The following is a 27,476-nucleotide window of genomic DNA, read 5'->3' as shown; positions in this document are numbered from 1 at the left end:
CTGCTATTTTTACCTCATCTCATTTCACCTGGAACCAGTTTCACAGATTGAGTTGAGAAGTCAGGAACCCGTATAACCCTTCACCTAAGAGATACCTTAGTATAAAATGAACCTTGCAAAGTTTATGTTCTGATTGGAATATAACACATATTACTTCTAGGTTTAGCTTACCGATATTTACTAGGGAATTAGGATGAATCATTATTGCAAGTGTTTGAAAACAGTAACCACTGCTACCGTCAGTGTAAACAGTACAGCAGGCCAGCTGACAGATAAGTGATGACATTTCATTGTGATGTCATAGAAAATCAATGATCTGCAAGTCATTGTGATGTAAATTAGGTGACAACAACCCGGCAGCCACAGTAAGATTACAAATTTAGGATACTGATACCATCAACACATACATTCAACAACACCTTAGACTCTACCCTGAAATACAATCTTTACCCTCTTCCACACTGCAGCTTGAACATGAACAACATGCACACTCTTAATCTGTCATGGTGTAACTCACCGGCACAAAGTATTCACAATAAGTACAAATGCTCATCTTCCATACACATATGTTCTAGATGTGATCAATAATCCATCACATTCTATTTTTAGCAAATTAACGAACAAAGTAAAAGATTACTGCAAGATCATGATAAAAACTCCAAGTTTTTACTTAACAAATATAGGAATGTCCATTCCATTCATTCACAATTGTTTTCATTTACAAGTGATTGCAAAATGAGTGAGTGAGTTTAGTTTTACGCCACACTCAGCAATATTCCAGCTATATGGCGGCAGTCAGTAAGAATCGAGTCTGGACACGACGATCCAGTGATTAAAAGCATGAGCATCGATCTATCCAACTGGAGACCGATGACATGTGTTAAGCAAAATCTTAGAAACACAGAAGTGATTCTTATCTCAAGGAACTGATAACTGACCACGCTGTTTTTCACATTATAACATATAGAAAATAGGATCTACATGAACAATTTGATTGTCAGTCCCTATATATCACAATTGATATCGCAACACGTGAACCTGTCTCACAATATCTTGAATAGAGGGTTCAGTTCAATACAGACCTGCCAAAATGATCACTCATATAGATATGCACATATGAAGAATTATTGTTGTATTTCAGTAAGTTTTGGAGAGCTTCACTGAGGTACATTAGTCATAATTTCTACACTACATACTATTTTCAATTTGCATATATCAATGAGGGAGGAAAGTATTGGGTGGAAACACAGTTAAAGTTTATTTAAGTACAGAGTGATATTAAGTTTCGATTTGGTTTGTGGAGAGACTACAAACTTCTTACCCAGGCCCACACCTCATACACACTGACATCTGTCATGAAAACAAATATTCTTCACAGTTTCAAACATGCAACTGTCAGATCAGAATTAACTGTTAGGTTGCTTATGACTTCACAACACAGCCAAGCCAGGAATACAACATTAGCAAACTTCAAACAATATCTAGACCTGTACAACACACTATAACAAGAAAAGCTTATCACTAGCATTGGTACTGTATTGTCACAGAGAAACAATAAAACTATCAGTGTATAACTAAAGGAACACATGTCACTACAGTCTCTGGCTCAACTAGTATGTCCTGTAGTAACTGAAGTAATAATCTAATGGATGTAGTCAAACTAATATATTTAATAGATCCATGCAGAAAATACAATTAATCATGGATAAATTCTGATTTTTTTTCATGCCTTTAACTCATTACAAAAAAATGTTTCAGCATCAACACAAACATAGCAATATAATATATGCCCTTTGTTTTGTCGGAAACTTAATGATAATCATGATGATTTAGATATTTAACATCCTTTTTCCAACATAATGCATAATTTGCACATGGGCCCGCCAGGCCATGTGATGCCTGATGTGACCTGTGAAGCCCATTTCTGGTGTCCTCCACTATGATTTACCTGGAATACTGTAAAGCCGCATACAACTCATCTCACTCACTATGATGACCTGTTGGTGACCCCTTAGCAGCTCCAGAACCAAACGGTACTCCTCTCCTACTCCAGAAGGGTTGAGCGGTGAGTGAGTGACTTGGGTTTAAAGCCAACAAAATGCCAGCTTATTGTAAGTAGGAATTATGTTTTGTGCTGGCAGACCAGTGATAATAACTGGCATAGGTAGACACCATTCTTCATGCCCAAATAGGGTATCCTCAAGGCATTTTTAGCAAGTGCCCTGTCCTGTTTACTTGTCACCCTGGTCTTTTTATTTGATTCCAGTATTTCATGGTAACAATTTGTAGCATTTAGGTTCTATTTTATGTTCAAGTTAAATAAAAATACTGTTCTCTTTCAGCCTTTAAGAATGATATCCATGAACAACTAACATTCTACTAGGAAATCTGCCATTTCATGTCCTTTCTGGAATACCGGTCGCCCTTTTGAAATTATGTCACCCTGCAGTTTGTTTCTTTTCACCCTGGGAGAAACACTAACAGCCCAGAGTTCACTTGGACTGTAATTACCCTGGTTTTAGGATAACATGACTAGTCTAGTCCCTCTTTATTATTACTAGTCTTGGACTAACAGGCTATGTCTATCGGTGATTAGGCTGATCTAGGTCTTGGTTCAAACCTTCAACTTGCAAGCGTTTTCATTAGCTATGTATGAGCAAAATGGTAGTAATAATATATTCAAATCATTATCCACTTTGGAAAATGCATCAACTTTGGTAAGGCTTGCACATTAAGAAACACTGAATCCAACTGGATTCAAACCTATGATCATATGTTCCTGGAACATCTAAGGGAGGCAACTGTGCACAGTAACTTGCTCACCTTAGCTCACTATTCTTGTACTACCTACTCCGGGTTATACAAAACAGTAATAAAGGCATTTAACTATCAACTAATTACACAAAGGTAACCTCATGTTCATGCTGGGTCAAGACATTGGGGGTATGTTCTAGATAATCACACTCCCTGATTAGTTCATGGAAACAGGTTTACCTTGCCTTGTTCACATGTAAACAAATACAAAGAAAAATAAAACACACAAATATGCACTTGTGGCTTGATGATAATCTTAATAACTTACAAACTGGCAATACACATTTGCATAATTAACTTAAGTTGCAAATATCTACATTTTGCATCTAAGCCAAATCAAGCAGTGTGATACATTCTGAACGACAATTCACATTCTGAACAACAATTCTTAGAAAATTAACTTGCATCTCTGTAGCAGTGGAATCATTCTTCAGATGCTGAAGGGAGTCAACATTAATTACAAATTCAAAAACAGAAGATACTGAAAAGCTTACACTTCATTTACAAAATTATATTTAGATATTAAATTAAAATTAAATTAGACATAATTACAATATATATATCTGTACAATATTTACAGTGTGGGTCATGGAGAAGAGGATCAGAGCCTACAGCAGGCATTGATACACTGTGTATAATATTCACATTGTTAATGCTGCCAGAGTACACCTGCATCACAGCTTACATGCATACACATGGTCAATATCACCATACTAAATCACAACAGGCCACAAAGTCACAAGTACCGATCATCATCCATTAGCTCTCACTCAGGTTTGTGGTTACCACTGATTATCACTGAATTTCTTTGCTTTTCACTAATACTGATTTCCATTGGTTACCATTGATTTCCACTGACCACTAAATATTGCTGATTTCCATTGGTAACCATTGATTATCAATTTTTCACTGATTACCAATGACAACCACTAATTTTCATTTTTTAACTATTCATTATGACTTCCATTGACAATCAGTGACTACCACTGATTTCCACTGGTTACCGTTGACAACTGTAAATGTATCTTATTACCATAGTTTTGTTCTAGTTCATAACAAACTGATTCCAAAGTGTTTGAGAGTTAACATTTCCAGCTCATTTCAATAATCTTTTTCATTTTAACTAGATTTCTAGTTTGATCCTTGTTTGTCCACTGTGAGAGGTAGGGCTGCAACGAATACACTATGTGGCGAACATAACATGTATCGTAAATATTACGTAACGAATGCAAATAATTATTCACGAATACAATACTGTAGTTAAATGATTGATGCGCAACATGGAATCCCCATGTTGCCAGTGTTTATTTGTCATAGTAATGACCACTGACACTCTAATTTGGTATGTGATAGTCCCCTCTGTACTATGTGCAGCCTCTGCAAACTAAGATGACTTGCACTACTGCTAGACTAGTAGATATTCCATTCTTGCATATCTCACTTTGAAAAAGGATATAAGGTCTAAAGTAAAACATGCTCTGTTAAAAAAACATAAATTCATGTTCGGTTCTGGTGACCACAAATAACGGACTGAATTCATGGAGGGCTAGGGGTTTAATTCACAAAATAAGCAAGTGAATGAGAGGTAAGCTTACATGATACCATGGCCAGTGAGAATCCAATCAGACCAGTCAATCACATTAGCGGATTAACCATGAAAGGATGTTTACATTCAAATTTTGGGTTAGTGAGTTATTTTGTGGGCAAGTAACTTTGAGGCAGAGATGGCCTGACTGGATAGAGAAACTATTTCCCTCACTGCATGATACAGGTCTGAAAAAGACCTGATGCTAACTAACCACCAATCATAGTTAGACCAATCTCACTGCATGATACAGGTCTGAAAAAGACCTGATGCTAACAAACCACAAATCATAGTTAAACCAATCTGGAATGAGCCCTTTTATTACAGGGTTACAACCTGCCTAAGGGACACAACTCTGCACGGCAATGTGCAATATTTTCAGTAGGAAGTACATTCATGCTAAATGTATCTTTCTGGCCTCACAATCCCTGTTAACCAAGTAATGAAATCAGTCTTGTCTTGTGTTGCTATGATGAAATAAGCCCCTTGTGGCCACCTTATCCTCCTTGTTTTATTTTCCCTGACGTTTTTATACATGTATTGTCACACATGATAACATCAATGTCATCAACCCGCCCCTCTTCACAAACTTCACTGGATCAACATTCAGTCCAAGACAAAAATGCCAATATATTTACAGATGAAAATCTATGAAATACAAGAAGAAATCTAAATGCATCCTAGAACAATTAATTTCAGAAGCAATCTAGACTTGCCAAATAATTCTAGATTTGAGTTGGAATCATATTTTCATTTATTCTCCTGGGGACAGACAGAATCTTCTCAAATGACAAAGAGATTGAGAGTCTGGCAAGGTGGAGTCCTGTTACTCAGAGATTGAGGAAGATATGTGATCATATTTATTGGGAAGAACAAGGCAGTATAATACTGCTGAGGCAAGACAGCTTCCACCATTGGGTAGACATATACTACTCAATATTAGATAGGGATCATCAGTTTTGTGAATCATGGAAGGATAAAGATATCCCTATGAAAAGAGGAGTAGCATATATGGTGACTTGGACCTGTTCTACATGGATCAATGTTGGATGATAGTATAGAATCTACTTCAGCAGTTTCACAAGAGACGGTGGGTTTGTGTGATGAACAAAGTATTATGTAGGAAGACCAACGGCAAGAGTTGGCTTCAAATTTAACACAACTATCTATTTCTATAGTGTCATGTTCCATCTGGGTTTCACAATAACATTACATTCTCAGCTCCCTGGGGAGTAGATAACCCTAGGTTGACAGATAACCTCCTCATCCCACTGGATACCAATTCACTTTTTGGTGAAGAACAGGCATTTTTGGACAAAGTTACCTGCCTAAGAATGTAAAGTGGACCAAATAAAGATTCCAAAGAACACGAAAAACAATACATTAAAATACTACCCAGGCAATAATCTCTCATGAAAATCAGAACTTTTTCCTCCAATAAGACTTATAACATACACCTCTAAGAGTTAATTTTGCTGAATGCTGACTGGCAAATTAAAATGAATAATCATTTCAGTTCTTCACAATGGGTTTTTGAACCAATCAGATGTCAGATTTCTACATCTGATGGCTTCAGGCCTCACCATTTTGATTCAGAAATTACCGTCTAAAATCTCCACCAAACACAGATACACTCCTTTTTCAAGTCTTCATGATTAGAAATGGTTGGATGTGAAAAATATTCACAACAGCTCCAAATCCAGATCCGTTTGCATATGGAACTCGCTGATAATATTTGTTTCAAGAAATTGAGACATGTCTGCAGGCATCAGATGTGAGTTGCCATTTTACGAGGCTGAGTATCATATTTGAGGTCCCATTTCAATTAGATGGCTAGCAATACTTAAGGTACTGAGGCAATAACAGTACTGACAAAACAACAATCTGGCACAAACAGTCCTATCTTGTGATCATGTGCAACATCTTAAATTCTGGGTCTAGATTTTCAAAGCTCTCTTAGCTCTAAGGTAGTCATAAGTAAATGTTAAGGTATGGTATTTATGACTATCTTAGCGCTAAGAGAGTTTCGAATATCTAGGTCCTGGATAGTAAGACAGATGGTGAAAGATACTTGACATGCAGTGTTACAGATCCACACTAACAGCATGCTGGTGTATACAAGTATTGAATACGTTCCCATATTACCAGGCAATTCCCTCTGCATGGAGAGCTGAAGGTCGGTAGCTGTGATACCAGAAGTTTTGTGCTGCTACTTTGAATTTAGGGAATAAAATAAGAACTGGTTGCCTCAGAGTATATTATGTCTGAGTGTAGTATCCTTCTTGAACTGTGGCATGGTATCTCAGTAATCTTGGGACTTCAAACTGGCATTAGTCAAGCTTGCATGAGCAGAGACATGCATGCACACACACATAGTGACACAAACACAGACACAGACACAGACAGACTCACACATGTGCATATATAAAAGTGCATGTTAAAACCTATTTCGCTTCAGAACAGCTCAGCCGTTAATTGCCTACTTCAACATGTTCAAGCAGACATAATTTGAGTTGAATCAAAGACAAAATGTAAGATGTTACATTGGTTCTCCTCTTTACATTGCTTCAGAAACTTTTTTTCTGTTAATAGTGGTACTAAGAATGTAAATCAAGCATTGTCATAGTAAACAGTCAAACAGTAGTGCATTCATCACATCCACAGGCCACAGAATTGTGGGCAGAGTTATCTGCCCTTGTCATCTCCTGACATCAAGGAATATGACCAGACATGGCTCCAAGTAACTTATTTATCCAAAAGTAAGGGAAATTTTAAAAGTCCCACAAATGTGGCTGATATGGGATGAGGACTAGAAAGACGTAATACACTAATGTGGTCATATACGCCCTGTAAGCAACATCAATCTCATCACTAGCTGACAGAACAAAGCCTCTGTCACTTCAGAAGGTAAAGGAGCCTATTTGATGGAAACTGTACTTGCTAAGGAGAAAGGAGGTCAGAAATTCAATGCTTCAAGAAAGGTTATCAAATGTCTTAGAATATAGTCTGGAAAACTTTCAGTGTCAAGATGCCAGTTTCTTGGCACAGAGATCTTTGCACGTTCTGTATACTGATTGTCAGAAGACACAAGCTGCATGTGATTATGACTGTCACATTGGATTTCATTCCCTCTGTTAGTTATGTGGTGCTGTTCAGTAATCAGCCCAGTAGATCACTTTTCTTGACCGTTCACAGCTGACCAGGGACGAGCCAATTGGATTCCATGCACAGGCCATTATTGCATGACTGCAAGGGAGAATGTAAGACAGCGGTCATAAGACAGTATATCACAAATCTTACCAAGGTATGGAATTCTCAACAAAAACACTAACCTTTAGCAGCCTGCAACTTTAGCTCCTTAACCTGTAAAATTTGGATCAGTTAAAGCTATGCCATATGATAAAACTAAATTTGTCTAATATTGGTGCCAAGAGCAAAATTCAGTCTGGTAGTCATAAAAATATTTACACACATTCAGCGATTGGCTACTCTGAGTGAAGGCACAGGACATTTTTGTGAGGTTTTCCATTCTCACCTATGTTCTTTGAGAAGTTTCTCCACCTTGTTCTTGCTGACGTTCCAGATATACAACCCTCCGTCACTGGAGCCAGCAGCGGCAAAACTACCGTCAGGGCTGGAATCAGACACAAACATTCACTTAAGACCAGTCTAAGTAAACTTAGTCTCAGCATTTGTTACACTCCTATACTGAGTCTAACAAACTCTAGTGGGAGGTCGCATCAGGTAACCTTTGAGTGACCTATGACCATCCAATCAAACATGAGATGTCAAGACGGTTAACCAGTCAGACAACAGCTAGCACTGATGTTTGACCTGCAGAATATACACTTAGAGCTTACTGATGATATGCTTACCACTAGCAAATATTTCCGCAAGCTGATATCCTTGAATATTGACAACAATGCTATTTTCAGCAACTGCTTACTCACTGTTGTCAGTGTTGTAGCGTGCTCCATCTAGAAGCATTTGTATGGAAAATAGCATTCAACATTCGGATACAAACCTTTTTGAGCTAAAAGTCCAGAAGGTATGTGCAAATGTTCACTTTTGCTATTTAGCAAGCTGTGTTCTGATTGGTCAATGTCAAAGGTTACCCCACGCGACCTAGGACTGCAACTAACAGTACTGAAACTAAGTTTACTTAGACTGATGTAAGACACCTACAGGTTCACACACAGAGCAGTGTGCAAAATAGCTTTCAAGTGTTGCTAGCCAGCTAGCCAGGCTAGCTATGCCTGAAAGCTTACAAAATAATCCATTACCCCAAAATATGAATGCAGAAACTAGTAAAAGATTGAAAAATAGATGAGAATATGATATTGTTGGCATGATACTGGTTTCATCATTAAACTACCAATATGATGAACATGCTTATCAGGCCAAAATCTTGCATGACGTAAAAGTGTATTATAATTTAACAAGTCGGACAAAGTAACATATGTACACAATTACCCCATGAAAATTCACTAGCCAGTCGGGCTGGGACTGTGGAGATTTACTATTCCGGCTGGACTTTTACAAGCCACGACTAACTGGCTGGTAGAGTACATACAGGATCATACAAGATAGGCTACAGATGCTACACAGTCCCTGCAGGGACTCATTTTCATGTGAATAAAAACTTAAGTTTGTTTCAAGAATATGGGCCTGTTCTGCTGACAAAGTTACTTTGTTTGGCTTCACAATATTTGAAACAGGTATAAACATAGGAAACAGGATGTGTTTTAATGCCAGATTCTATCATGGACATCTTGCGGTACCACTTACCTGAACACAGCCCTTGACCAATCACAGCCAACTTTAAAACCATCAGCACTGCAAACAGAACAGACACATTCAATAATATCACAGGGGTGTGAACAGGTAGGAATGGACAAAAAGGGAAAATGAACAGGGGTCTTAGGGTCTTCACTATCGAGGTGGAAGATATACAAACTGCCTACCAAAATGTTGCTGAGACCTGGTTCATCCTGAGGTCAATAATCTTCACGGAATCATCTCGAGTGCAGCACAGCAAACTACATCGGTCTGAAAACAGGGACATCAGGTCTTAAAGTTTGTGTTCAGTCAATGACAAAAGTATTCTGAACAGACAAATAAAATTAAGCAAGAAAATTAAGGATGTGAACTTGTGTAATATGAGGAACACAAGCCAAGGAACACATTTTTTCTCTTCTAAGTGCCATTCAAAGACATTAGACAAATAAATCACAGTTTTAAATAATGTCAGAAAAATGAATAAAGCATCTCACATAGTGTACTTGTTCTTTACCAATTAATTGCCAATCATGCCTGCAACACCGAGACAAATAGGCCTTTGAATGTCAGGAAATTGAATAAAGCATCTCACATAGTGTACTTGTTCTTTACCAATTAATTGCCAATCATGCCTGCAACACCGAGACAAATAGGCCTTTGAATGGCATTTAGAAGTGACACACATAAGGAGGAGATTTTCATGGCTGTTAACTTCTTTATTATGAGGAACATATTTTGGAGTATACACTTACTCCTTCACCAGGTGAATCACTCCCCTGATGAAACAGTAAGAATTAGGGCTGCATGGTTTTTCAAACAATATTGCAACATTTTTCCTGAGAACTGGTATATTGGGTAAAGCACATATATAAAGTTTTTGTGATTATCTTTATGGTTTAAATAAAAATCTTCACACCTTCATTCACAACAAATATTTTCCTTCGCTAACCTTTCCAGTTGCAAAACATGGCATACTGTAATTCAATAAATTCTATAAAGTGAAGTCTCCATGACTATGCAAACTAATATTGAGATTGCTGTCAGAAACATAGCATATATGTTAAGAGACTTATGATGTAGAAAACAGGATTAACAAGTACAATTAATGTCACTTACAGTCCAAAACTTAATTTCCAGATACACTGCAATTCGGTACCTGAACCGCAATATATTGCAGTACATCTTAAATACCAATACACAGCCCTAAGAAGTATAAATCTCTTATGCAGACAAATAAACCCAAGATTTGACAACTAGATATACACCTCTCAGGTATGCTGAGAGAAATCAATGCATGGTCTGGTTTATAGCGTGTCAATCTGTTCACATCATCATCATAAACTGTAGCCATGGCAACAAGTGCCAATGGATAGGCCACATATGTTGCAATATCTTTTCAAACAGACAAAATAAATTGTAAAGATTGACGAGTCAGGATGATTCGACAGTTTCTGTCTGTGAGTGAGTGGTTGAGTGGTTGATTGAGTGGTTGATTGAGAGGTTGAGTGGTTGAGTGAATGAGTGAATGAGTGACCACTTTCACTAGACTACCCTACTACTAATTTAGGCACAAAAAGAGACTCAATCGCTCAATGTTGTAATTTACATGAGAATTACTCAGACTGGTGGGCTGACAGTTATCTCACAGAACTACCCAACAGCATTGTCTGTCCATCACCATAGGTCTGGCTTGTTACAAAATGAAACCATACTGATTAATGCTGAATCAGCAGTTTACAACTAATCATGTCGACAAACATTCTGAATGTGATCCATGACAGCTTATCTCATAGTGGTAGCCTACAGGTTAAAGCGTTTACTTGCCATGCCAAAGGCCTGGGTTTGAATCCCCACTTGGGTACAATGCCCATCCGACTTGATGTTGCTTGAATACTGCACAAAACCATATTCACTCACTCATCATCTCATAGTTGTTTGTTTTACCTATATTTTAAGAGATAGTCAGAAATATCTAAGCTCTGTAACAGCTGCCTCAATGGCTTGATAATTGTGCAAGAATCTACACAGAAACATCGCTCTATACATAAAGCAAGAATCTGTCATCCATACAGTTGTAGGTTTCATTTTTGGGACTCACCAAGTTCTAGAATGCCAACCAAAATATACACTTCAGAACAGCTAGCATGACACATATGGGAGACAGGGCACCTATTCCGACACAGACTCCTCACACATGCAACAATATATTTTCAGCCTGTGTGAAATGTATATCAATTTTACTTTCAGTCATTTCTTCCCACATAGGATTCTTGGCATATCTTCCTAAGTAACATCTGTTCTTATACGGCCGTGACATGGTGCAAGCGTTCAGGATTCGCGATTGGTTGCAATCCGATTTAGTTGTGCAATCAGCAACATTGTTTCAAAAATGATCATTCGCATGGCCTCCATAATTTCTTTATGCTTCGGGAAAACTAGAACTTCTTCTGGGTTGCGAGCGCAAATGGTTCTTCTAGACAGAACTCACCCATGTTCTTCTAGGCAGAACTCACCCATGTTCTTCTAGGCAGAACTCACCCATGTTCTTCTAGGCAGAACTCACCCATGTTCTTCTAGGCAGAACTCACCCATGTTCTTCTAGGCAGAACTCACCCATGTTCTTCTAGGCAGAACTCACCCATGTACATGGTAAATCATCAATACCATCGTTGACAACAGACAAGGCTGCCAGTAAATGATTGTGTGTCATATCAACTAGTCCACAACAGGGGGAAGGATATTTGTGGTCCCATATTTGCTTATGTTAGTCAAGTTGCATCTAAGTCGATGTAACCCTTTTTCTGACTAACTTGTGTTGTGAGTTTTTGCCGCTAGGGGATTTTACAAGAACTGGGAAATAAAGCTGTATTAGAACAGAGGTTTATAGGAAGATATGACAAGTAACCCCTGTGGGAAGAGAATGACTTTCAGTTAGTTATTCCCTATCGGTGATAGCTTTATCAGACAATTATTCTGGGCACATTACCTGGTGCGAGATCTAGTGACGTCAATCTTCCCTGCAGCATGATTTCATTAGCACTAGAATCAGACCGTGTGTCCCAGAAACGGACACGCTTGTCAAAGTGACCGCTGATGATATGGTTGCCATGCAGCGTTACCAAGTCATTGCAGCTTGACCCAGCAAATATTGTTTTTATACCTGCAAGTACAGCAAACCTTTAATACATTTTAATGACACTTCAATCCAGAACCATTCCACCAGTTACACAGTACCCCAAAATTTCATTCCAACCTCTGGGTGTCATGTTTCAGATACCACGCCCATAAGGTTTACGGATGTATGTGTACAGTGAACAGTGTTCTGTGGAATGATACAATCCAGGTCTTGAGCATCCTATTCTCAGCCATCATATGACTGAAATACTGCCAATGTGACGTCCAGTTTTAACTCACTCACTCACTATTGTCAGCCAGTCAGTAATCAGTTCATGTATATATCCTAATAATTATTCACTCGGTCTTGCTTAGGTCTGTAGTTATACTGGTACACAAAGAGATACTTACATGCCTTGCTGTGAAGGTCCCATACTTTCAGTGTCCTGTCATGACTGCCTGATACAACCTTGTTGATGTCCCCTAGGAACTTGGCTGCCAGCACCTTGCCACTGTGACCCGTCAGTGTGTGCTGCAACATGTATATATCCCAGATGTGTGATACTATAGGTATACCACAGTCAAACATGGGGCTATATGTATTGTACACAGGGTCAAACATGGTACTATACATATTGCATACTATGGATGCATGTATGCACGCATACGGGTTAAACACAGTGCTTAAAGTATTGTATGCTAGGGTCAATAAGTCATGCTAGTGCGATAAGTCATGTATAAGAGGGTCAAACATGGTGCTAGACCAGGGTCTAACACAGTCTCATTGCTTATTGTATATCAGGGTCAAACATGGTGCTAAGACCAGGGTCTAACACAGTCTCATTGCTTATTGTATATAAGGGTCAAACATGGTGCTAAGCATGTTGTATACCAGGGTCAAACATGGTGCTAGACCAGGGTCTAACACAGTCTCATTGCTTATTGTATATCAGGGTCAAACATGGTGCTAAGCATGTTGTATACCAGGGTCAAACATGGTGCTAGACCAGGGTCTAACACAGTCTCATTGCTTATTGTATATCAGGGTCAAACATGGTGCTAAGCATGTTGTATACCAGGGTCAAACATGGTGCTAGACCAGGGTCTAACACAGTCTCATTGCTTATTGTATACCAGGGTCAAACATGGTGCTAGACCAGGGTCTAACACAGTCTCATTGCTTATTGTATACCAGGGTCAAACATGGTGCTAGACCAGGGTCGATCATGGTACAGTAATATATGCATTGTATACCAGGGTGTAAAGCCTTTACTCCAAGGTCAAATACAGCAGAATACATATCACATGCCAATGTCTAATACAGAATTGAACACAAAGTTCCAATACACTATCTTATATATTACACACCATGGTCTAGCATGTTATCTTACACATCATATAACAAGGTCAAACGTGTTATCTTCCATATTACATGATAGAGTATAACATGTCATTTTACATATTATTGACCCTAGTATAACATGTTATGTTTCATATCGTATACCAGTATCGCAGGAATATCAGACGTATTTCCCAAGTAAGAATTAACATGAATACTTTAAAAGGTTTTGTAAAATCCATTTCCCAGAAGAATGAAATACTCAACTCAGAATCACATGTATGTACAATGTTGAGACAACAATGCCAAAAATCAAAGTCTGAGACCTCTTCACTTGAGATTGTGTTACATGAACAATGACATGGCCATAAGGTCAAGTGTGTGAAATCATTACAACACCATTCCTTGAGATGGATTTTCAATAAATCCATTAATTTAGCGATATTTACCCGTAATCGCTGATCTGCCACAGACCACACTCGACTTGCAAAGTCATTAGAAGCACCAAGAATTAAGCTGTCCTGAAACAAACAAATACTCATGAAGTACTGTTGAATCTCCTCATCAAGTACTAATTAGTTCTTCCAAATGAATGAATTTCATAAATTCTGAGGCTTGGTAAAATGTTCTGGCGTAAGTGATATGCCTTCAGAGGCATATTATTAAGGCAATCAGATTGCAGTTTTAGCCTCTAGTATGAAACTTGCATCTAGGGTACATTCTGCTTTGTCAGCTAAAAATGACCCATGTAACTAAGAGGGAAATTATGCTTAGAGCCTTGTCTTAGCAAGATATCTTGTAAACTTTAGGACTGGGAAAGTATGAAATACAAGTCAATAAATGACAGCAAAAGTTTCATTCTAGGCCCAGTTCCACGAATTGATCTTAGAACCACGACTTAGCATCAATGTAAACAGACTGACAATCTCCTCAGTGCTGAGGTGAGATCAGACATGAGACCCAATTAAGAACAAATAATCTTCATTGCATTGTGTTGGGTGTGACATGCCACCTAACAAACAAACAAAAGATGGAACCTACTTCAATGTCAAACTCTATCGCCATGATGCCAGCGTTGCTACCCGTCAGGATGCCCTTCTGTTCACACTTCCCTGCAAGAGCAATTTTAGTCAACAACAAATACATGGCTGTATATACACTCAACTGACATAAGGAAATCTGATTATAACAACAGGCCTTCGGATCCAAGGTCAGATGCCTTGTCCATATGACTGAAGAGGGTAACCCCATTAGCTAGCTGACAAATTATGGATTACACCAAGACAATCTGCATACTACTCCATCAACAGAAGACAGTGCCATTCCATGTATATTTGTACTGTGTTAGCTTGCTAATGGACCAGCTGGAATTGCATCTCTGAACCTGGTACAACTAAGGGATGTAGGGCTGGGACAGGTAGGAAAAACTGGAATCCAGTACCCACATATATTTACCCGAATCAGAATCAAGTACCCGTCAATGTAAGAAATACAGCGTTTCAGTCAACTTTCCGATTATTCAATCACGATTTGACAGAAAGAGTGGCAATATGACATTAAAACTTAGTAACAGAATTACTTACATTCCTTGTTACAACTTTTCGCTTTTACTGTAACATGACTACTTATGCGCAGATAAATTACAGTCATTAATAAAAAAACCCAGTTAACGGACAATACCTGGATGTAAATGTGTGTTACATTAGCCAATAATGAAAAGGACAAGTCATAATCTGCCCTTGTCATCATAATGTTCTCTCCCTTGAAATAGGACTCAATTCCAGTTGTACCTGACATGGATTTGAGTACCTGAGTACCCGACAAGCCCTAAAGGGAGACAACTGTTTTACTTGTGACATTGTAGCTGTCTTAGTTTCCAGTCTGTTAAGTATTGGTGAAGGGTCATGAAATATAAAAAGACAGTTTCTATTGCTAAATAGCAGTTATATTTGCAAGATTAATACTTCCTGTAAAGGTTTCTTTCTAACAAAACGCTCTGCAATAGATATCAAAACAAATACTAGTCTTAAAATGTATCTCCAGCTATGATTTAAGAAAAAAACTCACCATTAATAATTTCCCAGAGTTTTATTTTCCTATCAGCACTACCAGTTGCAAACAGTCTTCCAGTGCCACTCCACTGCACAGCATTTACCTCCCCTTCATGAGCATCCTAAAAAGCAAGTATTTTCAGGTTTAGCATCTATTAAACAGAATGAGTGAGTGAGTGAGTTAAGTTTTATGCCACACTCAGCACTATTCCAGCCGTATGACGATGGTCTGTAAGTGATCAAGTCCGGACCAGACAATCCAGTGGTCAACAGCATATTCATGATCTGTACAACTGGGATATGATGAAATGTGTCAACCAAGTCAGTGAGTCTGACCACTCGCTGGCATGGTTTACTGAAGATCATTTATAGTCCAGACCTTCATGGATCTACTGTACTGACATGACTTAGTCACAGAAAACTGCAGACTGGCACACAGCAACATACACTGAGTCACACCATGTGGTAAGGTACTCACAAACACACACTGTGCTCTGCTCGGTATGGAGGCACTGAGACAGATGGGGGTGATCCCTGGGAGCAGGAGCTTGCCGCTGAAACAAACAGGACGGGGTCAGTAACACGTGTGTAGCTAAGCCACACTGTCTGTCATGATGGCGGAAGAAATCACGGAAAGGGTGAAGTCCCAAACAACATTAATGCTGACTTGTATAAGCAGAAGCAGTGTTTAAAATTGAGCAAGAAAATTAAATGTTTTTTTCACAATCCATACTTTAAAAAGAAACATTAAATGACGAATCAGTTGTTATTGGGTGGGCTGGGTCAGAGAGAATCAGGGAAGTGTCAACAAAGACTGACGGCCTATAAGGAGTGGCTGAGTGAGTGAGTGAGTGAGTGAGTGAATGAGTGAGTTAACGTTTATAGTCACAGCAGCAGACCTCTAGGGAAGAATGAAGAAAATCATAGTAATACAACTATTTAGGGACAGTCATGAAAAATTGGACATTTATAAACAGGCCTCAACATTTTGTCTCTTTGAGGACAGCCATCCCATTGTACAAGAACAAGACACAGTCATTTACAAGTATCAAGTACATCAATGCATTAAAACCTTTGACCGCTCCATGTAATAAAATGTCTGGCCCTGTTCCCAAACTTAAATACACCAGGATCATTATCATTGTACCAAATCTGTGGCATCATATGGACTATTACTAGCTGAGCTGACACGACTGGAAAGAATTTTATTCAGACTATGAGCAGTTGTTCTGACACTACTCACGTTTCTGTAATGGAAACAGGCTCCTTCGCAGCATCAGCAAGATCTTTTCGCAACTGTGCTTGTCGCTTCCTGGAAACAAACACTGTGTGTGTAATCATGGACAGAAACATCTGTCTACAGACAGTTCCTGGATAGACAGCAATAGACAGTTTAATATATCAGATTATCAGGGTATCAGGCTTCTATCCCCTTTTTGGTTACATTATGTAATTTTTTTATGATACAATTGATTATTTTTTTTAAAGTATTTTTTATTCACTTTACTTGGTAACAGTTCAACGGGATATGTAGGTAGATATTATCATGAATTTTTTTGTGAACGTTTTGGAAGTTTCTTATTTCATCTTCTGTTAGGCATATATTCTCCTCTAGTTCTTTATGTTTGACAGTTCTGCTTTCTCAAGATATGAAGAATATATAACAGCTTTTACTTTAACTTTCATTATAAAATAACATTGATATTGGGCAATGAAGGAGAGAGTGATGAGAGCTAGGTTCAGGTCACGTAGGACCATATTGGCAGGAAAGTAGAGGCTACTCATAGTTGTGTGATATTACAATTATTTCAGGGAATTGAAAGGGATCCACACTTCCACTTAAACATCGAAGGAGAAGGTAGATATGCAATAAGCATAAGTCAGGATAAAGAAAAATAAATATCATCCCTATTGGTAACTTATAGATTCTTGTTAGCTGATTTTCGATGACATAGTGTCTATCCATAGTTCGGCCACCTACTTGAGGAAGTCGTCATTCTCCTCATTGAGTTTGTCTGCATCCTTGGCCTTGAGATCCATCCATCGCTGCACCAGCTCACAGTTCTCCTCCATCACCTTGCGATATTTCTCTTCCAGGGCCGTGAACGCCAACTGCAGCGCCTGGTGCTCATCCTTCAGCATCTGGTGTACACAGTGAGTGGGTGAGTGAAATGGGTTTCATGGCATATACAAACTGACTAGGGTATAAAATGAACATAGAGGATTTTCTTTTTATTCATTGGATAAAATGTTTCAGGACTTGTTCTGGCCCCAACATCAGGTAAACTCTATATTCATCAAATAGCATCTTCTAAAATGCCAATCAAGCATCTAAGGAAGAAGAAAATATTTATGTTACCAGTATTTAACTGTATTTAGCTTAATAAATTGTAGCATGATAACAGTATTGAGTGGGTGAGTACAAAGAGAGTAGGTTTTGTTGTAACTTTCACTGTTATTTCAACATTATTGAAAATTTTAGAAGAAAGCCTGGAAAACTGTTAGGAATAAAGACTGGATATTCCATGTGATAAAGCTTTATTTGCCAGGCCATCTTGAAATATGTTGTACTCTGCAATAATCCCTACACAAATGCATAAGTAGAGTTTAAAAACTATTACAGCATTTTTTCTCCAGGTAAATATTACTAAATACTAAAGTCCATATAATTTGTATCACGTAATTTAAAATCTATACAAGAGTCATTCACAAACGATGTTTTGTTTTTAAACTGATTGAGGTTTCCTTAGGAAAAGGAATGTTTTTTCTCCTACATCGTTACCTGCCCTGATTCACTGACCTCAAAATGGCAGTGGCTGACCATGGTGAGAAATATTCATGAATGGAAATGAGACCTGCAAGTGTCAGTCAGTGTCAAAACACTAATCTGTATTACAAAGTGCTGCAACACACAGTATTTTTTTCGAAACAAGTGAAGAACTGGATTGTCCTTCAGTAACCCATGTTTTTTAAAAGAAGCCACTAACAGGATTGGGTGGTCATTGATGCCAACTTGCTTGACACACGTCATCATATCTCAATTGCACAGATCAATGCTCATGATGTTGATCACTGGATTGTCTTGTCCATACTTTATTATTTACAGACCACAGCCACATAGCTGGAACAATGCCGAGTATGGCATTAAACAACAACCAACAAAATAAACCCCAATACACAGCCCTACCTGGTTGGTGGCCTCCAACTCAATGATTGTGTTCTCCAGTTGTCGCTGTGCACTTTTCAGGGCCAGTATGTTGGCTTCTGAGTCGGACAACCTGTCAATGTCGTTAATAACTTATGAGATACTTCATTTCACTTTTATCATTATTCATTTAATTTTTTATCATTATTCATATAATCAAGTCAATACCAGGACACAAACATATTCCCTTGATGATAAAGGGAGCACTGATGTATTGGGACTGCCACAAACTGCCCAACAGCCTTCAACCTACTTTGCATCTTTGAGTTGTGATTCCTTTTCTTTTTCTTGTAAAACATTCTTGAGGTCAATAATTTGCTGCGCATTCTGAAACCAAAGGAAAATCATATACAAAATATTCATGATGATGATAAACAAGATGCTACAACAACTACATGTGCTAGTATCATAGATGATTGCCTACGTAGTAGTGGCGATATCAACACCATTAAGTCAGCATATCTAAACCGAAATAATGATAGTCCTGCTGATCATAGTTACTACTGTTGCTGCTGTTGCTGTTGTTTCTACTGGTGATGGTGGTGGTGCTACTACTACTACTACTACCACTGTTACTGCTACTACTTCTACTAACAGTACTATTTACTAATAACTACTAAAAACTGTTTACTAGTAACTACTTCATCTACTACTGCTAATACTATGTCTACAGCTACAACAATTCCTATTACTAGTGCAGTAACTAGTCATTACAACTACTGCTAATACTAAGTCTACAGCTACAACAATTCCTATTACTAGTGCACTAACTAGTCATTACAACTACTGCTACTTTGTGGCTGCTGGTAGTAAGTACTAGTAATATCTAGTACTACTACCACAACAACTACTCATACTCATGATAATGGTTAACCATTACAAATATTAAAACTATGATCACTTCATACCTCCCCTCTCTTCCGGTGTAGTTCTGTCAGCTCCTCCTGCAGCTTGTACAGTTTCTGCTCCAGATGAGCCGTCTTCTCTCCACCCCCACCACTGCCACCACTAGAACACAGGAAACACTAGGGCTGTAATGATCCATTGAAGTATCAATGGATTGCAATTGTTGCGTCACCGATAAATCAAGGATTAATTGATAGTAGAAATGAACTACTATCGATAGTTTAGTAATGGACTTCCGTTGATAAATGTGTAGCACAAAATACAGGAATGACCAGATTCGTTCCTTTGATTTAGAGCTTTCCGCTCCTGTTACCTCTTTAACAAACTTGATTTGGGTCTAAGGCAACTGAAACCTTGTTTATATTTCACATAAACTAACATTAATTTGGAAAATGACTTCAAATGAGACAATTCGAGGAGATAAAAACCTATTGCAGAAGTATTGCAATAGTTGGTTGCAAGAGACTATAGATATCGCAATAGTATGTTGCAAGAGACTATTGCTATCACAATAGCTGTTTGTTTCTTGAGAAAGGAGTTGCACACTATTGGGAAAAGAGGGTGTGAACACTGCAATTTCACCCGAGTTTCAATAATGATCATTTAACAAAATTTCAGCACAAAAGAGGGAGTGTGCACCCCTGCACTACCCCTCACCCCCAATAAATATCGGACATGGAATTCAACTCATTAACAAAAATTTCCAGAAGAAGTCAACAGATTTTCATTGGTGATAATAAGTGTTGACATATATATATATGGTTTACTAATCTGACAGCATCCTTGGCATAACCTAGAAGCAGCATTTGTTCTGGAAGAGGAAGGGTGATTGGGAAGTCAATATCACACCAGCCAGGCGTTAATATAAGGACAAAAAGTAGCAGGTATGTCAACCTCTTGTTATTCTGGGGCGGTGTGGAAGCCTAATGGTTAAAGCGTTTGCTTGTCACAGGTTTGATTCCCCACATTGGTACAATGTGTGAAGTTCATTTCTGATGTCCCCTGCCATGATATTGCCGGAATATTGCTAAAAGCGGCGTAAAACCAAACTCGCTCTTGTTATTCTGTTCACATGTTTCTGGGCTTTTCCTTGCCCGTTACTCAAGTAAATGGTAACTAACAGGCATACAGGATATATATACGGTTATTTTACATGTAGAAGGAGTGAATTTAAGTATGTATATACAATAAACAGGGGTTATGAGATGAAAGAGATGAAGGGGCACGCAAAAATCCAGAAATGTTGTGTACAGAATATACAAAAAGTTGACATCCATAATATTTTGTCTTATACTTGAATACCAACCTCTATACACCTCTCATAAGCCTCATATTACAATGTGTTATCAATATTTGCGTTAGTCGATATTTGTGGTTATTTCCCTCCATGTTGAGGGTCTGTGACATCATGGGTGTATATCACTGTATCACCATACTGAGATACATAGAATGATCATGTATTGCTGGCTGTGAAACATAAGCATAAGAGGCAAGCAGCCCTCCCTTAACCCTCCAGTAAATATATTTATGTTTAAGGTTTTAACACTAGAGCAGCAAAATGCTGATCCTGCTGAACTTTAAAAGCTGCATTTTAGTTGAAAATCTCTACAAAATTAGCTTCAAGTGAAGCATTAAGTAGTAGACTTAGCCAGAAACCACATCAGTATATGGTCTTCGGGATAGTTATGAAATCATCATGAACACATCTGCTGTGTAAAGATTCATGCCTTCTGAACACTGTACAAAAGTCCACCAATGGGAACAAAGGAGCATAATCTCAGATACAGAGTGTAAAATTGTTTTCAGACTTCAGTATAGTGTTATGAAGGCTTTAAACATAGCTGTATATGCAGATTTCGTAAGTCCACCTGGGTGACCTGTCTTCAAACAAAACACATCAATCAATCATTTATCACCCTATGTAAAACCTGGACAATCATAAAGACTGAATAACAGCTATGAAACTGAACCCCCCAAACTTACAGTTTTCGATATCGAAGTCTCCTGCGAACCTGCAACATGACTGTGACCACAAGCAAAACGATAAGACGGTACTCCTCCATGTGTCAGTACTAGGTCACTTCTCCACGTAACCTTCTACATAAGATCTCCAAATTGTCATGACTAACAGACCCATCAATCTGAATCCTGTCAACTTGGCACCCTTTTAATGAATTGCCATGGGGCTGGAGGCTAGTTCCCTCACTTCGACCCTCAATGACATGAGGCCCGAGGCACTGCTCTGGATTAGGATGTTACATGTCACATATGCATGCAGAGGCATCGCCTATCATCTATAGTTTATTATGACACATCAGGGTGTCGTACAATGACACATGTTCAGGCAGCAATATGACAGCAATGCTGTTCTGAAAGTGTTTCTGACTTAAAAATCCAGGAATTAGTCTGATTTTCAAACCACAGAGACAAAAATATTATATGTCTCATCCTCAATTCTAGGGTGATTTGGCAAGCCTAGAAATTAGTCTTTCACATTCCCTGTATTACAATGCAGCATTTCAGCTGTTTAATTTGCATTCCCAGTTCCAAATACTTTATACTATCTGGTTTTTATTATGCAATTTGTAACGTTTTACTCCACCCTTTTATCGTGTTCAACTGTGACCAAGCAAAGTGAAAATACTTTGAAATTAAGGATGGTTCATGGTTCTATTTGGTAAATAAATATATATTTATAAACATAACTGCATTTCCATTTAAATGAGATAACTGTTTCTGGAACAAAATGTCAGTTGATCCTGGAACAAGTCCTGTGTTTATTAAAAACAGATTATCAGTAAGTCAGAGATACTGGAAAACATGAAGATTTTTTTCAAGACATGGATCACCAAAATGACCCTTGAGCTAAATAAACCTACAGGATTCTGTGGCTCCTGAGATGGATTGTTCTTTAAAACCACCTGATAATTATGTCTACTGTATAAAACAGATAGATATATTCTGACACACAATGGAAACATATAGACATTGCAAGTGAGTGGGTGAGTCTAGTTATATATTCCAGCAAAATCAACGGGAGAAACCAGACATGAACTTCACACTGTATCCAGGTGTGGAAGTGAACAAGGGTTTTCAGCATGACGAGCCAATGCTGTAACCATTCTGTAGGTGTATCCACATAGGGTTAGGGTTAGGGTAAAGTTAAGGGTGAGGGTAATATGGCTGCTAGTTTTCCTGTATTCTGTAGGTGTATCCACATAAGTAATAAACTTGTTTATTATACAATGTATAACTAGCAATTTATCCTGTGAAATTCAGAAATATAACAATTGCTTGAACAGAGAAAAAAGTTGTTTACTCAACACCTTTGTGAATGCCCTTAGGCAAATTTGAAAACAGCAACACACTTTTATCCCTGTCTATGCAAATCATATTCAAACCTACTGCAGAGAGGAACAAAACTAAGGAACATTTTACTCACATTAAATAGAAACAGCCACAAAAATTACATACAAGATACAATCTCTCACAATTCTGAAAATTTTGTGTGAATATATTATGATAATCATGGCGCTGTGGTTGAAGGTCAGGTGAATACCGTAGTTAGATCACCACAGCACTAGCCATCCAAGAGACAAAACAAGGAGTCCTTGTCAGGAATCAGTGTGGCTACATGCAGAATGCACCAGTGCAGATAAATTATCACTGGAGCAGCATGTAACTATTCAAAAGTTCAATTTGTTTTAAAAAAAAATGCGACTTGCCACACGACAAGTGACTTGACGAAAGTAACAATTCTTCTCTTAACATGTGCCTATCATGTATATCAGGTGAATCAATTCCCAGAACTAAAAAATGTAAAGAAATGTTTCTATGCTCATTAATCAGTTCTGTACACGTAAGCACTGTATACAATCTTATGACATTTCATAAAAAGGCAAGATGTCACTGGGTAATACATCACTTAAAATGGTTTACAAAGTGATTTTGCCAAGCAGAAAAGAAACCAAATTTGTGAATGAAGATGTCAGTTTAAAGGCAACAATCCATCAAAGCATCCTTTCAGACATCAAGTAATGTGAGATGATCTACGGTAAGTGAAGAAGGTTATTAACATACCTCTGATAAATAATTGCCTGTTGTCAGCGACAGTGGTAGAAATGTTTTTAACATGGTGAAGGCACTATTTTGATGGTGCAACCAGATTAAATCCCTTGATTGCACCTGGTGCAGGTTGTGAAGGCAATGACACTGTATCCTGCAGGTGCATCACTTTTTCAATAATTTGTCTCCAAAATGACTTTTAGAATAACAATTGTCCAAGCATCCAGGTATTGGGATACAGAACATTCACAATGGGCCATTTTTGGGAAAAGCAGTCATTTTCTGAATCTAGAATGGGGCACTTAACTTGCAGCAATAGTAAACTTCAAAGTTTCAATGTTTCATTTTTCATTCTAATGTGCAAAGTAGCCCATGGCCCCTGCCTTTCCCAATCCCTGTGTATTATTATTATTTTGGCTTAATTCTTGTTCCATTATTAAATTGTAAACAAAACAAAACAGTAAAATGTCATTTCTCATAGCATAATGCATTGATCAGTTAACTTTCAACAGTTTTGTCTGTTACGGGAAAATCAAGGAAAGTAAGGGTTTGAACAATTAACCTACACCAGATTCTCTTTGTAGACATTAGATATGATCAAGAAAAGGAAATCTCAAGTGCAGCAATTTTTAGGCATCAGAAATGTCATGAAGCACTCACCCAGTTTCAACCTTAACCTGGAGATTAAGGTTTTCTTCCTTTAGTTTTTCAGCCTCAACTTGTAACTGAACATTGCGGGATTTGAGTGAAGATGCGATCTCTACCAGCTTGTTATCTGTGGGAGAAAACAAACATGCAATATTTTGTCAACACCAACAAAAACAAGAACAACAGTTGCACATAACTCCATACACAATGTGTGCTCCAAAGACTGCATTGGTCTAAACAACATGCTAAATGAACCATGTGCCTTCATTTTTTATTCTCGACTCCTTAGGGGATCATACGATTCTTCTAAATGATAGGGGCTTGTAAATAATCAAGTTGTGAGCAAACAAACCAGTGATGAATGCTGTGAGCACCTGTCCATGTGGATGCCATCCGGTCACCTGTGACTGAACAACAGACAAAGCCACCAGCATAGCTTGCTAGGGACCATTTCAAACTACATGGATTCAGCACAAACTTTCCTACACTCACATTTCAAGGCATAAATGTCTTTGTTTAACAGTACAAGACAATAGGGATAGTTCATACTCTCTTTCTTTATCATGGTTTGAGTAAATGTACTGCCTTACCATTTCTCTTTATCTTCCAATGAATAAAAGAATCTTCAGGATTCTTTTTTTTTGTCAAAGAAGACAGTAAGCTATGGTCTGTGGATACCAATGGTGACATTTTACTGCATGTGACTCATGTACCTGGTTTTAATACACATCTTTAGAGGATGATATTTGCCTACAGGATAAAGTGTGGTTGATGGATTACACAAGTCTTCAACTGAACACTTGCATCTACATCTTTACGCTTTGCAACATAATATGTGTAAACCGAATAAAGTTTCATCTTCTACCTTTTAGCAATATTCCAGTAACTTTGCAAGGGACACCAGAAAAGGGTTTCACATGTTGTACCGTTGTTGGGTATCAACTTCAGTGAGTTAATGCTTTAACCACTAGGCAGTCTAAGTAAAGTTGTAGTCTCAGTGTATTTCGTTACACTCCACCACTGAGTCTAACAAAACCTAGTAGAAGGTCGAGTCAGGTAACCTTTGAGCGACCAATGACCGTCCAATCAAACGCAAGACGTTTAAATAGATTTAACCAATCAGACAATGGCTACTGTTTAGGAATCGGAGGGTTCTTTCAAAATATTCACATCACTGACACAGATCTCTCCACAAACAAAAATCTGCATATAACATAGTTATTTGACCTGCAGTATATATGCTTTGGGGTTTCTGTTGACATGGTTACCATTAGCTAATATTTCCGCAAGATGACATCCTTGAACATTGTCAAAAACACCATTTTCAGCAACTGTTTACTCACCGTTGTCATGGTTGTGCGAACGCCGTGTGTATCACCCAGAAGCGAGCGTACGCTATATAACATTCGGAATCGTTCGGGTACGAACCTTTCCGAGATAAAAAATTCAAAAGGTATGTGCGAATGTCTACTTTCACGATTTGGTAAGCTGTGTTCTTATTGGTCAGTCTCAAAGGTTACCTGACGCGTTTTGTACTCAGTAGTGGCGTGTAACGAAAAGTACTGAGGATAAGTTAGTAATGTAATCTACGAAGGATAGGTATGCTCAATGAAGGTCGATTAGTGTTACATAAGTGATAGTGATGCAAAAGATAATAAATAGGACAGGATTGCAAGAATGCTAAATGACCAGTGTTTGCAATACTTTAATTTACCAGCTGCCTGATGAAATCTGTAGGCCCATTTGGTTAAAGGCAAACCAATAGAAACAAAATAGACTTGAGTTTCACACAGTTTCCAGAAAAATCAAGAAAAGTCTATGGCACACATAGGAGTTCTTATTTATTAGACTGGTGTTGACATTCGTACACCAAAGCACTGAAATACCAGGTAGTGTTTCTGTAAGTTATCATAACATGATGGATCATGGATAATTCTTGAACGTTAATAAAATAAAAAAGGGAAACATTCCAGTTGAAAAATAATTGACAGATAATTTACTGAAAGCCACAAGGGCCTGCACATATTTGAAACTGCTGGCCTGTTACAATAACAACCGGCGCTGGGACTTCGGGCCGGACAGGGACTTATTTGCGAACACTGTAGCTGACTAAAATGGCCCTGCATCAAGACAACAACAATTTCAATAAGACATTACCTTGACAATAGCAGGATCTATAATCAATCAATAAAGACATCAACACCGTGACTAGTCTTTGAATTTTGGTTAGAATGATTTGTGACAACCTTGTCATCGAGCCTGACCACCCGATCCCGCCAGTCAATTCTTACGACAACCAGGGGTTGACGAAGAAAAATAATAACCTGTTCAAGGGGTTCATCAAATTAATTAATGTGCAGTCTAAATAGATTTTTTTGTCTCTAACACCTCAATTAAACTCATGGCATAAGCTCACAACCCAACATCAGCAGACACAAATCCATGGCAGATACAGACTGGAAAAAAGCATAACAATACCATGTTCGGATTTTCCACATTTTAATGAGTCTACGTGGGTAAAATTTGGCTCTGAGCATCATCTTTACTATAGTAGAATCCACTGTGAGATAAATGGTTCTTTCTAAAGAGTCGAGCTGGTTTTGCCCGATTTACAACACAAGCTTAAAGCCTGGGTCCGCGATTAAATAAGCGCTCAATCCGACTGACAGTAAGTCTGACTGCCTAATCATTTCTCTGACTGTAATGAAAACAAATATTTTATCGTCTGCAAGGGGAGGTGTCAAAACTGTCTTCCGCATTCGCAAAAATGGCCAAATCTTTGTTTTTGAGACAGTAATTAACCTGAAAATTAGCAGCAACTATATTTTACTTACGTGCTTGAATCAGGCCTACATATGCATGGGTTTGTTTCTTATTTCGCCCTTGCAGCTGAATCAAAATATTTCCTTTCCAGTCTTTAGCTCTGTGAGCCGCCATCTTGAAACTAAGCAAAGCTATGTGATCAACGGT

At 38.2% G+C, this 27,476-nt stretch overlaps 1 protein-coding gene across 2 annotated transcripts; it reads right to left on the bottom strand.

Moving 5' to 3' along the window:
* Window positions 1–7,009: 7,009 nt before the first annotated feature.
* LOC137281889 (autophagy-related protein 16-1-like) lies at window positions 7,010–27,476 on the bottom strand. Of its 2 annotated transcripts, XM_067813590.1 has the most exons (17): window positions 27,341–27,476; window positions 24,519–24,633; window positions 19,796–19,895; window positions 19,141–19,214; window positions 18,870–18,960; window positions 17,664–17,824; window positions 16,926–16,994; window positions 16,161–16,236; window positions 15,699–15,804; window positions 14,673–14,743; window positions 14,081–14,152; window positions 12,704–12,824; window positions 12,165–12,338; window positions 9,364–9,448; window positions 9,188–9,235; window positions 7,935–8,033; window positions 7,010–7,645 (listed from the first exon to the last, which is right to left on the bottom strand). In XM_067813590.1, exons 1-17 carry the CDS (start codon window positions 27,441–27,443, stop codon window positions 7,552–7,554), a joined length of 1,659 nt encoding a protein of 552 aa, XP_067669691.1. In that variant the 5' UTR covers window positions 27,444–27,476; the 3' UTR covers window positions 7,010–7,551. The 2 variants fall into 2 exon arrangements, with proteins under 2 accessions (XP_067669691.1, XP_067669690.1); XM_067813589.1 differs by lacking the exons at window positions 24,519–24,633; window positions 27,341–27,476 and adding an exon at window positions 21,777–21,837.

Source organism: Haliotis asinina, chromosome 4 (assembly GCF_037392515.1).
Source record: "Haliotis asinina isolate JCU_RB_2024 chromosome 4, JCU_Hal_asi_v2, whole genome shotgun sequence".
NCBI classification, from domain to species: Eukaryota; Metazoa; Mollusca; class Gastropoda; order Lepetellida; family Haliotidae; genus Haliotis; species Haliotis asinina.
The sequence above is the reverse complement of the archived record's forward strand: the minus strand, read 5'-3'. Positions and strand labels throughout refer to the sequence as shown.